At 31.9% G+C, this 16,354-nt stretch overlaps 3 protein-coding genes, 2 non-coding genes and 1 pseudogene across 6 annotated transcripts, besides 7 other annotated features; 4 read left to right on the forward strand and 2 right to left on the reverse strand.

Annotated features, from left to right (window-relative positions):
• Positions 1-1,329: part of a mobile genetic element that runs on past the window's edge.
• Positions 1,330-1,602: 273 nt separating this feature from the next.
• Positions 1,603-1,631: a mobile genetic element.
• Positions 1,632-1,896: 265 nt separating this feature from the next.
• Positions 1,897-2,868: a mobile genetic element.
• A 240-nt stretch (positions 2,869-3,108) lies between these two features.
• Positions 3,109-3,949: a mobile genetic element.
• Positions 3,950-4,482: 533 nt separating this feature from the next.
• TVAGG3_0840320 lies at positions 4,483-4,600 on the forward strand. The gene has a single exon. It is a non-coding gene; the product is annotated as a tRNA-Leu (tRNA).
• Positions 4,601-4,807: 207 nt separating this feature from the next.
• Positions 4,808-4,844: a mobile genetic element.
• A 1,179-nt stretch (positions 4,845-6,023) lies between these two features.
• Positions 6,024-6,060: a mobile genetic element.
• A 208-nt stretch (positions 6,061-6,268) lies between these two features.
• TVAGG3_0840350 lies at positions 6,269-6,384 on the reverse strand. Its single transcript has one exon. It is a non-coding gene; the product is annotated as a tRNA-Leu (tRNA).
• A 221-nt stretch (positions 6,385-6,605) lies between these two features.
• Positions 6,606-16,354: part of a mobile genetic element that runs on past the window's edge.
• Positions 7,318-10,619, forward strand: TVAGG3_0840370 (annotated as a pseudogene). Its single transcript has one exon. A coding segment is annotated over exon 1 (3,302 nt).
• TVAGG3_0840380 (Poxvirus D5 protein-like family) lies at positions 14,954-15,226 on the forward strand (the record flags this gene model as incomplete). Its single annotated transcript, XM_051248826.1, has 1 exon — positions 14,954-15,226. The coding sequence occupies one exon, from the start codon at positions 14,954-14,956 to the stop codon at positions 15,224-15,226; it is 273 nt and encodes a 90-aa protein (XP_051084301.1).
• On the forward strand, positions 15,262-15,681 carry TVAGG3_0840390 (protein of unknown function, DUF4108 family; the record flags this gene model as incomplete). The annotated part of the gene is made up of 1 exon (XM_051248827.1): positions 15,262-15,681. The coding sequence occupies one exon, from the start codon at positions 15,262-15,264 to the stop codon at positions 15,679-15,681; it is 420 nt and encodes a 139-aa protein (XP_051084302.1).
• TVAGG3_0840400 (uncharacterized protein) lies at positions 15,698-16,150 on the reverse strand (the record flags this gene model as incomplete). The annotated part of the gene is made up of 1 exon (XM_051248828.1): positions 15,698-16,150. One exon carries the CDS (start codon positions 16,148-16,150, stop codon positions 15,698-15,700), a length of 453 nt encoding a protein of 150 aa, XP_051084303.1.

The following is a 16,354-nucleotide window of genomic DNA, read 5'->3' on the forward strand; positions in this document are numbered from 1 at the left end:
ATTGTAGCAAATTTAATGATCCTTCGTCATGCTTAGCAATTTGGAACTCATAAATTAATGATTTCTTCAAGTAAAATTCTGCATTATTTCAAAAGTCAATAATTCTCTAGTAACTTTTCTTCAAACCCTAACCATTATATTATATGTATAATGGAGAATAATTGCAAAGAAAGATAGCCGAATTTACTGGTAGTTCTTGTGATGCGAAATAATTGCAAATTAACACATAGTTTTAACAGCATCAATCTCTTTTTGCTCTCATTTAAATGCATTCGCACACTTTAATTTTGAAATATAAGAGTTTTGGAAATTATCAAATTTATCTGCTCAAATACTATAGATCTTCATAAGTGTTAATAGAATCACCAGCCTTACATATAGTGTTTAATATAATGATGCACATCATACTGGGATTTATTCCTTATTCATCTAGTTATTATAAGATTTACAACCCCATGAAAATTTAAAATTTTGTCAAAAATAGTGAATGTACCTTTTTTCTAACACAACTATCAATAAATTGTAATATCATTATACTATATATTAATATGAATTTTTATAGAAAAGCTTTATTTTTTTCTCAATTTTTAATTTCATTTCAGTCTCTAAACTTTCTTACTATGTAAAAACGTATTATTATAGTAATAAAATAAAATACATGTTTATTCGATCTCGTATTTCAAAAAAATAAAATTACTTATATAAAAAGATTCTCTTTAGTCAACTTTCTTTTTGAATCTCTAATAAGTTTTTACTGTTGCTTCTATATATTAAGTATTGATTCTTGTAGTAAAGAAAATCCGGAACGTTTATTTATTAGAATACTCGAACTTTGACTTACATATTACTAATTGTAATTATTTTCAAGAGCTATTTCTATTACTCCTACTTGTTCGGCTTAAAATCTGCTATATTGTTAAGATAAACTAAGTCTAAATTTTGAACCATTTTTTGAAGTTTAAAGTGTAATACATATCGATTTTTTATCCGAATTTAAGAATTGCTTCAAAGTTTTAGCGTGAAATCGTGCATTTTTTCTAATGAAATTGTTATTATAAGATAAGCAATCTGAGTTTTTTTGAATAATATGTCACTACACATGATAGAGCGTTACGTGCTGAAAAGTTACGCTTCGTTCTGAAAGTGGTAATGAAGTTTTATTAGAATTCATCAAAAAAACGTATGAAAATAATCGTATGTCAAAATGTGAGCACTTCTCAAAATTTGCTCACATTTTGACTATTTTTGTGAGATCTTCCTCACAATTTTTTTGACAAACGTACAAAAAAGTGCCAAAATGTGAGCAAATGTGAGCAATTTTTATATCTCGAATTTTCTAGACATAAAGAAGTTGTTTACCGAGTTTTAGCTCTTATCTCTAACAAAAAATTAATTTTTAAAAAAATGACCGAATACGTTTCACAGCGAGAAAAAAATAAAAGGCAAGATAGAATTTTCTAGCCATAAAGAAGTTGTCTACCAAGTGTCAGCTGTTACTTCTTCTCAATACTGATATAAAATAAAAATCTTTATTATTTATTTAACCTTTATTGTTTCATTAAACTTCATTTATTTTATATTATAGTTTTATTCTTTTAGCTACTTGTAAAATAATCTAATTTTATATCATCATTTTACCGGATTATTCTTCAGTACATCGATTGTGTATCTAAAATAATATCATTATCCTTATTCTGTTTTTTCCAAAATTCTTTTAAATATCTTTTTTGGTTAGATTACTTTATACTTTTTACTTTTATTTTTTAATTTCAAAAAAAAATTTGGTGATTGTTCTATTCTGTTACAATGTGCATTATCATATTCTAATGAATTATTCATTACATACATTTAAAAAAACTTGTTAAAAATGAAATTAAAAAATTATGTTTATTATTACGCTGTGAATGTGTCAACAGCGGTCATGCCTGTATCTGTATCCCATATTTGCCACAACCTTTCTGTATCTGCATTTGTGTATTTCGGTTTCAGCTGATACATTTGATTTGGCGTGTAATTTGTTCCAGTTAATGGATTAATTGGGAGATCTTCATGCGGTGTGTTATTATTGTACTCCCAAATAAAGGCAGGAATAGCCTGAATGCTTTGGCAGCGCTCCAATGTCGGCCAGAATCTCTCAATCTTCCCATTTTGGTAGGGAGAATGAGAGTCTGTATGCCGCCATTGGACGCCCCAAAGATCAAGTAGATCTTGAAAGGCTCCCCTATTTTCTGAACCGTTATCGGTCCAGAAACAATAAGGGGCGCCAAATTCAATGAAGGCGGAAGCCGCAACGTTCGCTGTCGTCGCTGCCAGCATATCTGGTATTTGTATACACGCTAGGACTTTGCGGCTAAAATCGTCGATTATGCCATAAATATACTGGCCACGAACACCCCTAAAATAATGAACATCTGCGTGCCAGATAAGATTGGGTGAAAGCGCCCAATATCTTACTGCTGTTTCTGGCCCGGCATGCTCTAATCGCGTCTTGGTGAAATGATTTTCTTTGAAGTATCTGCGTACTTCTCTATAAGATACATCAATTTGTTGTAATTTCAAACGTTTCCATTGTTTTGTTTGACCACAGGGAAAGGCCCAGTGGTCATGTATCACAGCAAGAGCTTTGATTTGGTCGTAGGGATTGACCCTACGACCTTTCTTGCCTTTAGGCAATGGGATATTCTGTAAGCTAAATTGATTTTGTAAAAAAGATTTTGAAACATCTAAATATTTGAAATCATTTGATTGAAGGGTTGGGGCGATGGGAACATGGGTGCAAGCTTCTTCCCATGTCATTTTACCTTTTTCAATCTGATTGGAAATACCAATTAGGTAAATTCGATCGACATACCCTTTGTAAGGATTCATTCTAATGAAGTACGTTAACAATCAAAATATTCTATAAGTGTGTAGTATGGAATTCAAAAGAATAAAGAAAATGGTAACGTAAATAAACGTATTATGAAAAAATTGATAATTAAAATGAAAAAAATAAAAAAAAATAAGTAAAGTGACTGGAAATGAAAATTAAAATCAGTGTAAAGTTTTATTTTTTTCTCGCTGTGAAACGTATTCGGTCATTTTTTTAAAAATTAATTTTTTGTTAGAGATAAGAGCTAAAACTCGGTAAACAACTTCTTTATGTCTAGAAAATTCTATCTTGCCTTTTATTTTTTTCTCGCTGTGAAACGTATTCGGTCATTTTTTTAAAAATTAATTTTTTGTTAGAGATAAGAGCTAAAACTCGGTAAACAACTTCTTTATGTCTAGAAAATTCTATCTTGCCTTTTATTTTTTTCTCGCTGTGAAACGTATTCGGTCATTTTTTTAAAAATTAATTTTTTGTTAGAGATAAGAGCTAAAACTTTGCAGACAACTCCCCCATGTCTAGCAAATTTAACATTCGTCTCCCATTTTTATATATTTGGTTTAGAATGTTCGAAAATGCGTAATATGGTCATTAATATTAATTGAAAAGAACCTTGAATTAATTCAATCTGATCTCACAAAATATTTTAAATTACAAACTTTGTAGTTTGAATAGATAATTAGTATTAAACTCAAATAACTAGTTTATTTTTGAATAAAAATTATTTGAATTTATTCAATTTTGTGAATTTTCCTTCAAAAATCAAGTTTAAATATCTTATTTGCCGTATAATTATAAATACAATGAAACATATTCGAAATTGAAAAGAATGACTTTTTCTGTTCTTTCAATCATTCAATTTGAATTTTGCAATATTGGATTTCTCATTAAATGCCTATTAAAAACAACAAGCAATTTAACTTACATTCAAATTTATTTGTGTTATATTCAATCTTCTCAAAACTTATAATTTTCGGCTATAGCATGATTATATGCTATATAATATAATAAACCTATAATAGTATCATTCTTTCAATTATTTGAAGAGAAAACCGAAAAAATCTATTTTCGGTCTATAACAATTACACATTTCATCCAAAATAACGTGCTTTTTCTATCCGCTCATTTCAACTTTTATCGGCACGCAGCTTAACTCAATTTGTTGATGTTTTTTCGCATTAACATGCAGCCCATATTAAATCCTGCATTTTACTGACATTATACCAGTTTATTTGAGAATTATGATTCTTTGATATCTCTTGTTTTAATTTAAATACATATAGTGAAGTTTCGTATGCTTATGGACATTTGAGATTTTTATTCCAAAAACGAATATCGCTTATTGTCAATGAAATATATTTTCATTCAAGATGAAGAATGCATAATTCAATCATAATCTACTATTTCCAAATTGTTTTTGCATTTAGACATTAATTTGATAAAGAATATTATCTTTCGAAATAAAATATTATCAAATCAAAACATGCCATAATACATATCTTCAAATAAAGCATCTGTTAAATAGAATATGTACAACTCATTACATGTTTGAATCTCTAAAAGTGACGAAAATGAAACCTTGATATATGCAGGAAGACAAATTTTAAATGTAAAGGGGTTTAGCTCAATGGGAGAGCGCAGATAAAATCTTTAGTATTGATAGTAAGATTTCTTACATCAAACGTTCAGATTTATAATCCTGAAATCTTGGTTCAACTCCAAGAACTCCTATTTTTGGTTTTTCCTTTTTGATATTTCAGTGTGGGAAGGTATATTAGCGATATTTTTTGATATTTAATAATCTAGCATATGCAGCAATCTTATATATAAATTAGATTAATCATGACATAATTTCAATCAAGTAGAATTTTTTAACCATCAACATTTTTCATTCAAAAATTGAATTAGTTGTCAAATTTGTAATTGATCTTAAAAGTGTAATAAACAGAAATTCATCAAAAGTGACAGCTCTCAATTTTTTGACATCTGTAAATTCTAAATTGAATGAGAAAAATGAAATAATACTAAGCATAATACAATATTCTAGATTTAATTATAATTAGGAAAAAGTTAGTTTTGAGAGTACTTTTCATAGGCATATAGAATGAAATCTTCTGAAAAATAATATCACATAAACTCATATTATTTTCTAATATATAACTATTTTATATAAAAATCAAATTCAATGATCTTAAAAGCGAAGGATAAACCTCAAAATTTACGAAATAATGAGTGGGAATATAATGCTTATCTATCATAAAACCATATGAAATATCAATTTTTGCTTTACGCCTAATTTTTGACGACAATTAGCAAAAAAATGTTAAATGTTAACACTCAGTCCATTTGAATATGAAAAATAAAATTGACTTTGATTAAATGTTTTTATTTATCATGCAATTCTTCTTGCGACCAAAGATTTGAATAAAATTTCAAAAAATAAGATAGCTTAAAAAATAAATACGGTAGTGTTTACTAATAGATGAATAGTATATAAATTCTATTAAAATGGATTTGATCCAAAAAACTATAAAACCAAAAATAATTGTTTATAATTTAAATGAAGAATAATTTAAAACGATTTTATTTATGATCAAATTTTATATATTTTTTGATCAAATCCATTTTAATAGAATTTATATACTATTCATCTATTAGTAAACACTACCGTATATTATTTTTTAAGCTATCTTATTTTGAACTTTTATTCAAATCTTTGGTCGCAAGAAGAATTGCATGATAAATAAAAAACATTTAATCAAAGTCAATTTTATTTTTCATATTCAAATGGACTGAGTGTTAACATTTAACATTTTTTGCTAATTGTCGTCAAAAATTAGGCGTAAAGCAAAAATTGATATTTCATATGGTTTTATGATAGATAAGCATTATATATCCCACTCATTATATTCGTAAATTTGAGTTTATCCTTCGCTTTAAGATCATTGAATTTGATTTTATATAAAAATAGTATATTTAGAAAATAATATGAGTTTATGTGATATTATTTTTCAGAAGATTTCATTCTATATGCCTATGAAAAGTACTCTCAAAACTAACTTTTTCCTAATTATAATTAAATCTAGAATATTGTATTATGCTTAGTATTATTTCATTTTTCTCATTCAATTTAGAATTTACAGATGTCAAAAAATTGAGAGCTGTCACTTTTGATGAATTTCTGTTTATTACACTTTTAAGATCAATTACAAATTGACAACTAATTCAATTTTTGAATGAAAAAATGTTGATGGTTAAAAAATTCTACTTGATTGAAATTATGTCATGATTAAATCTAATTTATATATAAGATTGCTGCATATGCTAGATTATTAAATATCAAAAAATATCGCTAATATACCTTCCCACACTGAAATATCAAAAAGGAAAAACCAAAAATAGGAGTTCTTGGAGTTGAACCAAGATTTCAGATTATAAATCTGAACGTTGATGTAAGAAATCTTACTATCAATACTAAAGATTTTATCTGCGCTCTCCATTGAAGCTAAACCCCTTTACATTTAAAATTTGTCTTCCTGCATATATCAAGGTTTCATTTTCGTCACTTTTAGAGATTCAAACATGTAATGAGTTGTACATATTCTATTTAACAGATGCTTATTATTGAAGATATGTATTATAGGCATGTTTTGATTTGATAATATTTTATTTCGAAAGATAATATTCTTTATCAAATTAATGTCTAAATGCAAAAACAATTTGGAAATAGTAGATTAAAAAAAAAAAAAAAAAAAAAAAAAAAAGGGAGTGGGCTTCCAGGCACTTCGTGCCTTCTAGCCCTGAGGATGAATGAGTATAAATGAAGTCTCAACAAAGTCTTTACGAAGAAGTCTCAACAAAGTCTTTACGAAGAAGTCTTGACAAAACATTTACAAAGAAGTCTTTACAAAGTCTTTACAAAGTCTTTACAAAGTCTTTACGAAGAACTTTACAAAACATAGACAAGAAAGTCTTTACGAAGAAGTCTTGACAAAGTCTTTACAAAACATAGACAAGAAAGTTCATGAGAAATTAGATGAAGAAGTCTCAACAAAACATAGACAATGAGCGTAAATGACCCAAAAATATATTTTAGGTAGAAGGGTATATCTACCCTCTTTTCTACCCTCTTTTCTACCCTCTTGAATTTTCATGAACTTTCTTTACAAAGTCTTTACGAAGAAGTCTTAACAAAGTCTTTACGAAGAAGTCTTGACAAAACATTTACGAGAAAGTCTTGACAAAAACATTTACGAAGTCTTGACAAAACATTTACGAAGAAATCATGAAAATTCAAGAGGGTTAGAAAAGAGGGTAGAAAAGAGGTTAGATATACCCTTCTACCCTAAAATATATTTTTGGTCATTTACGAAGAAGTCTCAACAAATCTTTACGAAGAAGTCTCAATAAAAACATCTGTCAAAAGCCGCTTTTTAACTTCACTTAAAATGCCACGTAAGCTACGTAAGAATATACGTAAGAGGAAGAGAGCATTGAAACATCCAATAGTAAAACTGACACCACAACAACAGTTGCAACAACAAATGCTGAATGACCCCACATGTTTGCAACAAATGTCAAGCAACCCTATGCTTTTAAACCGAGTTCTTGGTGCACAGAGTGGAGGTTTAGAGCGGCACTTTTAGCGAAAATGGCAGGCTAGTGGAGCTGCAGACGGAACAGCCTATAACCTCAAAGTCAAATGAATTTGAGTTCACTCAAAAATCAAATAACAGATGTCAAAAAGTCAAACATAGACATACAGAAGCAAATAAGTGAAAACGAAAAGAAACTAGAATATGACAGAACACAAAGAAACTCAATGAGTTAAACGTAGAAAAAGAAGAAAGAAGAACAAACTGAAAAGAACTAAGTACAGAGGAATATGCGAAAAAAGTGTCAGAAAAAGCAACAGAAGTAGCAAAAATGGAACAAGATGTCATAAATTTGAAAAAAACCATACTACTCAATATAAAATACTGAAAGATGAAGAGATAAAACAAAAAGCCCTGAAGACATATATGATAGCGATGAGTATTAAAAAAGAAGTTGAAGCAAATGTAAAGGCAGAAAAACTTTTACAGTTGCAAAACCAAACCGTACAGTATGAAAACTTAGCACAAGAAAGTAAAAATAACGACGCAGCCATGCAAAAGGCAATGAAAAGCGCAGAATATATAAAAGCTAATAATGACTGGTTAGATGCCCAAGCCAACGCCAAAGCAGCCCAACTTATAGGGTCAATAAGGACAAAAATACAAGCGGATGAAGACAGTTCAAATGAAGCTTTAATGAATGCTGACTTTAAGAACGCCTTCGAAGCTCTTCATATAAGGTGAAACAAGTGAACGACTTCTCATCTGGAAAGAAACTGAAGTCTGAATCGACAAAGAGTTAAAAGAAGTAGCACAAAATATAACGAAAATATAACAGATGCAGCAACGAGACAGGCAGTTCAAAGTGCCTATGACGCCGTTTAGAGCAACTGTTGTAAAGTCAAGAAAAAGAGTTACAACAGACCAAAACAGACCTAGTAAATGCTTTCTTAAAAACGAAAAAGTCAGGTAGGACATTATGCTGCAGATGAACATATGTGCCAGCTGGTGGAACTTATATACCAACTGGTGGAACTTATATACTAGCTAGTGGAACCTATATACCACCAAACCCTCCAAGAGAAGCACCTGCACCAGGACTACCTAAAACATTTACATCGTCACATGGACACAGACACAGGCATGCACCAAAACCAACACAGCAACCACCTCCACAACCAGCACAGCAACCAACAGTTCAAAAACCCTGCACAACAACCACCTCCACAACCAGCACAGCAACCAACAGTTCAAAACCCTGCACAACAACCACCTCCACAACCAGCACAGCAACCAACAGTTCAAAATCCAGCACCACAACAACCACAAACAGAGCAAGGACATAAAAGAATAGAGAACAAGGAAACCAAGAATTCTTAAAAATGCTTAAGGAAAATTATGGTTACCCAGATACTCTGACTTTAGTGACAGATATAAAGAAGCTATTAGAAAGTTCAAGGAAGGAAATACTGACCCGAACCTATTTAGCTTTATGGTCAGCACCAAATGGGATATAATTTCAAACCTGGAAAATACAAGCTCGCTAAGGGATATGATTTAATAGCATATCATCCAAATGACATGAATGAATTTACTCCAAGATATTTGGTGTCAGAGATAAATGATAATTCAACTATCTTCATGAAACGCGTAAAAAATAGAGACGGAACGAAGAAGAAAGGTTATGAATGGATGGCTTAAATAGGGAACTTGTTGAAAACGGTCTCGGAATATATGAAATGCCAGCAGATGAGGTACAAGAAACTCCACAGGAAGAAATAGTTCAGATACAACCAGACATGGAAGAAATAGTTCAGCAACAACAGCTAGAAGAGCCTGAAGGAAACGAACAAGTCACTCCTTTGGAAACTAACTTCACAGAACTAGATGAAGTTGGAACAGCCGAAAAATCTTGACCCTCAACAAGAGTATGCGGAGAATATGGAATCTTTCCAAGAGTCTAAAAAAAATTCGGCTGACATAGTAGAAGAATATCGAAAAATGTTTGCCGACATACAAAAGACTCCAACACCAGATGAAAATATTCAGCATAGAATGGAAGCACTGAAAGAAAATGTACACAAATACAACAACCCTTTTTACTTACGAGCATTAACGTTCAATCTTCGGATGAACTCGGTGAAGATAAAAGGTTAAATTTCAAGAAAACATATAGAAATGAAACATTGTTTAAAGTTCATTCAGAACCTAGCCAAGATGGAAACAAACCTACTTTTGTTTCTGCAGACGATGGAACTACAATGAGATGGGGTCATAAAGCTAACTCGGATAGGTGGTTCATAAACTTACAACCTCAATTCCAAGAAGTTGTAGACGCAATGGAAGTGAATGGTGAACCAGATATAGCTGTATTTTCAGCGCGGCTTTAATGCCGTTGAAAGATATGAAAGATGCAGATATTTTGGACCAGTATGAAATGAACATGGCTGATGGAAATATAACACCTGACGTTCTAGAACATTTATCTCAAAGAACTACACAGAACCATAAAGATGGTATATTTGGTGAAGAGTTTAGAAAGAAAGTTAGGGAGAAGAAGGAAGAACCTATTGTACATGACCTTGCAAACGAAAGTTTGCAAAATGTCATAAAAACTTACTTTGCAGACAATGAACGAGAAGGGATGAATATTTAAGAAAACTCAAATGGACAGTACCAAATGAAATGTTAGTATTGAAAAACATGTTCCTTGACAAAATAAAACCAACTACAGAAATAAACGACGCAAGACTGAAAGATTGGGTAAAAGCTTTCCCATTCACAAAAGATATAGTTGGTAACATGGAAAGAAAACCAGAATGGCTACAAAAACATATATTTGGAAACGAGCTTATTCCATATGGACAAGCTCTGTTTGAAGAGCTTGAACCAGAAACTCAGGAAAGAGTCATGCAAACAATACGCGAAGACTCAAATACAGACTATGACAAACTCTTTCTAGGATATAGGTTACCTGAGATGGCGACCAGAGCCAAAAGGCAAAAAGGACATGGGAAATTTGCAACATACTAGATGAACATAATGCAAAGATGCAACAACTTCAAGCAGAGGGCAATGAAGGAAAAAGAAGAGTTAAAAACTCAGTCAGGAAGAAAGTAAAGCTTGGTCCACGTGGGTTCTATTATGACATATAAATCCAACTATTCTATATTTTTACTCATATGAAATGTACGCCGCTCAGAATATAACGCCAACAGTTTTGGATGCTATGAATGGAAATGTTTCCGAATGGTATAACGAATGCGACAATGCCATTAGAAGGTCAGAAATAGTTCCTGGAACTTACGAATATACAACTGCTGTTTCATATGGAAACGTAGGTGAGTTTGGTGAAGGTTCTTCAACAACAGTAATATTGCTTGCGACAGGTTTCATATTATTTCTATTGACAACTCTTTCTTATACGTGGAACAAGACATTGAAATAAAACCTTCTGCCAAGTTGTCTGACAAGAAAGGTTGCAATGGAATTTTCTATGTCGGATACCAATATGCTCCAGAAGTTTTCATGGGATATAAGATATATTCTAACTCTGACTTAGTTCAAACAGTAACATGGGCAAACTATGAATGGTTCGCTTGAGAAACTCAGTACAACCACAAGCTAGAGAACAAACAGACCAGTATGCAACTATTGAGAAAATAAGAAGACTTGACCCTAACGTTCCAGGAGTTTATGTTTGACCTTTCTGGACAAACTGCAGCAGCAGTAACCAAGTAAAATTGAAACTTGAGTTTCCTTTGTCATTTTCCTCATCTTCAGGTTTTTAAGATACTTGCCAAACTGGGCAGGAAAAATTTCTATCGAACTTACTCCAAGCAAAAATAACTTAGTCATTGCACCAACACAAGACCCATTCAGCATTGCTGTAGCTGGAACTGGTGGAGCCAAGTTCTGTGACTTTTGCAAAGACAAAGTTGACTTAGACTTTGGTTTCTCAAACCTCAACACTGAAGTAAACTACTACTTCAATGCTGCTGGAACTGCTTGGGACCCAGTTAAGTTCACATGCGAAAAGTTTGAATGCAAGAGAATAGAAAGCAGACTTGCAGTCTATATGTTGGACCCAGATATTTCAAATGCTTTAGCTGCCAAATATATTGCAGTTCCACTTATGTTCCCTATACACCAAATATCTGTCAAAGACTTTGCAGGTGAAGTTGGAAACCAAAGTGCTGACCCAGGTGCAAGAACAGATATTGCTTTAACAACTGCAATGAAACATGCAGATACTATGTTTGTACTGTTCAGACGAACTATAAATGACTATTCTTGCTTCTACAACCCTGGTATTAAATACCATATAAACATAGATGGCAAATTTATCCAAGAGAAGAATATTCTACAGTTGAGGATATGAGGTCATACAACTTGACATTAGATGCTATGAACTTTAACAACAACTTCACAACAACCATATAACCCTGAAATGCAAAGTTCTATTATGCCATATGTGAAAGTATGGACTCATACAGGAGGTCAAAAACTCAATATACAAATGGAGACCGTTCAAACTTTTGGCTTGGCATTCCATTTGCTGCTCAGAAGACTTTATGGGTGGTATTTCAACTGTTGGTACAGTTCAAATACAATATACTGGTGACAGAGACGGTCCAGATGAACTGAGAGCAAAGAAGTTTACAAAACCAATAGCACTTTTCACGGAAGATGCTCTTTTGAAGATTCGTTCGATGAAACCTGCTGGGCTCCTCAGATTGGCATAACGACAGCTTCCATCGAGCAGATTTTGGCAGCAGGTCAGTAAGTTGTTCTTGAACTGACTTCTCTCCGTCAAATATTGACAGTACGCCAGTTTTGACATAGTATTGTATTAAAAACTTACCTTTAGAAATATCGGTCAGTTTTGTTGTTATATTTTTGTCTGCTTCAAGAACTTTCACCATCTCGGTTATACCAACTTTCTTTGCTTTATGAAAATTTTGGTTCAGCAAAGACTGCTATTCTATAACATTTTCCATTGTTTGTGTAAAGAACTATTCTGTCAATGAACTTGTATTGTTTGTGTGTGTAAACTTTGTTCTGCTTTCAATTCGAAGAGATACTCGAATACGTCCATCTTTTTTTCTAAGTAAAATGTCATTTCCGAAAAATAGAAGCGTGAGTGTTTCAAAAGGTTTAATGGCGGTGGCAGATGTGAAGTTAAATTCACCAACTCAAACAAACAGTCAAAGTGTTGTTGTCAATGTCAAAGAAAGAGATGTTGAAGTGGGAAACCATACGAAGACGAAGATGGTATAAAATAGTTCCTGTAAAAGAACAACCAACATATCCTGAAGTTAGCAGAGACTTAAGTTCTGTTGCAGATATTGAAACGACTACCAACAACTTAAAGACAAACTTAAAACTCAGGAGAAGATTTGTCAAGCTTTAGGTATAATGTTAAACTTGGTCGAACACAACCCTGTAAAAGTGAACTCATATGTCATCGCACCTCATGAAATTTTGAAAGAACTATTGAAACTTTTGACAGAGGCAGACGATATAAACATCAAAGAAATAGAACCCGACGTTAGTTGCTGTGGTGTTTCATATAATGTCATTGACAAGATATACGTTATGAAAGGAGGTGAAACGTTGAACTTAAAATATAGTTTCCCAGACGTCATAAAAATATTTGACGACCACAACATTTCATTAAAATTTACTTGCTAAGTAAATGGCAGAAGACATAGTGGTTTATACTATTACGACTAAAAACCCTGAGTCATATAATTCTATAACAACAAACTTACAAAGTCCTCAAGGACGATATTGTAAACTAACTTTAAACACGATGACGACTAAAGCCTGTTTTGCTCTTTTGACACCAGAAGACTTTGTTGTTGTGAATGGTAAAAAATACTCCTTTGAAGATACTTACTCAGATATACCACCAACAGGTTTTGTTGACTTATTTAATACTTTAAGGACGGATGTAACATGTGCTGCAACTAGAGCAGGTTTCATTATGTTTGGATGTCCGACTGAGTTTACTATAAACGATATGAGCTATAATACAAAACTTATATCTGGTTTTTACTACCAACAGTTTCCTATAACAGGAAAAGGTGTCATACAAGGTTTGTCTGTTCCATTGACTTTAAGTACACCTATTTTATATATTGTTTCAAACTTAGGTTCAAAGTGTTATTCGAATGTCGACAGAAACTACTATGACCAAAAGATACTCATGCGTATAAACAACACTTTCTCTGCTGGTTTGCCTATTGTTCATTCGAATGCAGAGTTTTCAGCTTTAGTAAACTCAAACACTTTAGCAAACATAAACTTAACCTTAGTTGACGCAAACTTTGTTCCTGTAAAACTTTTATGTCCTATGTATTTTGTCAATGACGGCAGAAAGTTTCGAATTGGAAGATGCAACTGGTGAAAGTATTGTACTACAAGAACAACTTCAACAACAAATAGCTCAAGAACAAAAAATGCAACAAATGGAACAACAAAGTCAAGAATAAAAAAATAATATTTTTTTTATTTTTTAAAAATGTACAGAATAGATGTTTCAGATTTTTATGACTTCCAAGCATTCAGAAATATGTGTCCATTTAGAGACTATAACAAAGCAGTCGAGAATTTGAAACGTTTAGTCATTTATGTTGACTCTGCCCCAGAATGTTATGTCATGAAAGAATGGGATGTTGTCTTTAACAAACCAAGAGCAACCATAGTTTCAGAACAAGAATGTAGACAGAAACTTAAGAAAATAAAAGTCGTACAAGTTGGTATGAAGATGTTAGATGCTTGGGATATCTTATTGTCAAAGTTAGAAGATTTTTCAGTTCGAGGTATAAAGTTTTATACACCTTCTCCAAACTTCTATTCTATCTTCACTGGATATAAATACGAACAAGTAGAATGGAAAGAAAATATTATAGAAGCTTGGTTAGACCATGTCAAAGAAATTATATGCAATGGAAACGAAAGAGTCTATGAGTATATCTTATGTTGGTTTGCAAACATCTTACAACATCCAAGTGCTAAAAATGAAACTGCTCTCATCATAATTGGAAAACAAGGAACTGGTAAGAACACTTTCTTTACAGATATCTTATGCAAACTGTTAGAGGGCTATTCGAACCCTAATATGACAAACTTAGAAAACATCTGCGGTAAATTTAACTCTTCAATAGAGAATATGAAACTTATAGTATGTAACGAACTTCAAAGTATAGATACAACAAAAAGTTTTGAACTCGGATGCTTTGAAGAGTCTTATAACAGATAAAGTTGGAGTTGTTGAAAGAAAATATAAAGACCAAAGAGTTTGTGAAAATGTTGCAAATTTCATTATGGTTTCAAACAACGCCGTTCCGATGAAGTTAGAAAGTTCTGACAGAAGATATGTAGTTGTCAGAACGTCAGATTCTCATATGCAAGATACAGAATATTTTACGACTTAGCAGAAACTTTGACATCTGACTTTTACAACCACTTGTTCTCATATTTTATGACATTAGATATTTCTAAGTTCAATCCAAGACAAATTCCACATACCGAAGAAAGACAAACATTGTTAGAAGCAAACAAGAGTGTATATGAACTGTTCATAGATGAGACTAACTTTGAGTGTTTAGATGAAAGGTCATTGTACGATTCGTATAAACAATATTGTCAAGAGTATGGTTATATGGCAGCGTCTAAACGAACATTCTTGGCAAATGTCAAAAGTCTTTTAGATGTTCAGAATGGTGTATATACAAAGAAAAATTTTTCTGAGTAAATTTAAAAAAAATATTTTTTTATCCGATAGAAAAGATGACGAAATATATTTCAGTAAATAAGTACATGACAGAAGTCAAAGATAAGTTAGCTCCATTCGCATATTTGAATGTTTACTTCTACCATTTTGAAAAGTCTACATTTGACAAAGTTTGGAACATTGCACCAGTTAAGTTTGCTATTGTGACTAAAAATGGTGCGAAATTTGAAGACTTAGACATAGAAGGTTTGTTAGCAGTCAAAGAAAATTTTGACAGAAAGTTCTCAAACCTTAAAGAAGGCAAAGCATACAAACTTGTTATACCTTATGAACCAAAGAAAGCAGACGACTATGAATATTATGAGTCTAAGATAGTTGAAGTTCAAGGTAAATTGGGTAAAAAGATTTTAGAGTCTAAGCCAGTGTTTGCTCCTAAAGAGGAAGAGAACATTGACATTGACCCAGAAATGTTCTAAAAATAAAATTTTATTTTTACATGTCATATCTCACCTTCTCTGGAACTGGTTCAGGTTCTTTCTTCTCTTCTACTTTCTTTTCTTTCTTTTCTCTCTTCTTCTTCTTTTCTGGTGGAGTTATGTCAAATTTCTCAGAACCATATTTATGTAAAAGTTCTTTGTCCTTTAATAGCTCTTCTATTCTGTTTTCTATTTCATCTTCAAGAACAGCGCATGTGTCTTCTTTGCATTCTAAGAACTTTTGTTGGACTTCATCTTTCCAATCGGCGTCATCTCTGTCAACAAGTCTGTCATTGACAAATTTTAAGACTGCTCTTTGTAATGTTTTATGGTTCTTGTCATATTCCCAGAAACAGAACTTTAGAACAAATTCACCTTTCTTGTTTACACTATGTAAGATTTTATGGTCGACAGATGTTTTAGAGTCAAAAAGCTTGTCTCGAATATAGATAGCGAAATCGCTCGACATTTTCTAAAAGATAAAAATTTTAATTTTTCTAAAAATATGTTAGAAAAAAAGTTTGCTGACATTGACAAGAAATTTGAGAATGTTTTAAATAAGAACAAGAGGAAGTTAGAAAATGCTCAGATAAAACCCATACATGACAAGTTCTTATTTGCTCAGAATGGTATAACAGGTCTAATCGCACCACCTGGGTCGGGTAAGACTTTC

Source organism: Trichomonas vaginalis, chromosome VI (assembly GCF_026262505.1).
Source record: "Trichomonas vaginalis G3 chromosome VI, whole genome shotgun sequence".
NCBI classification, from domain to species: domain Eukaryota; phylum Parabasalia; order Trichomonadida; family Trichomonadidae; genus Trichomonas; species Trichomonas vaginalis.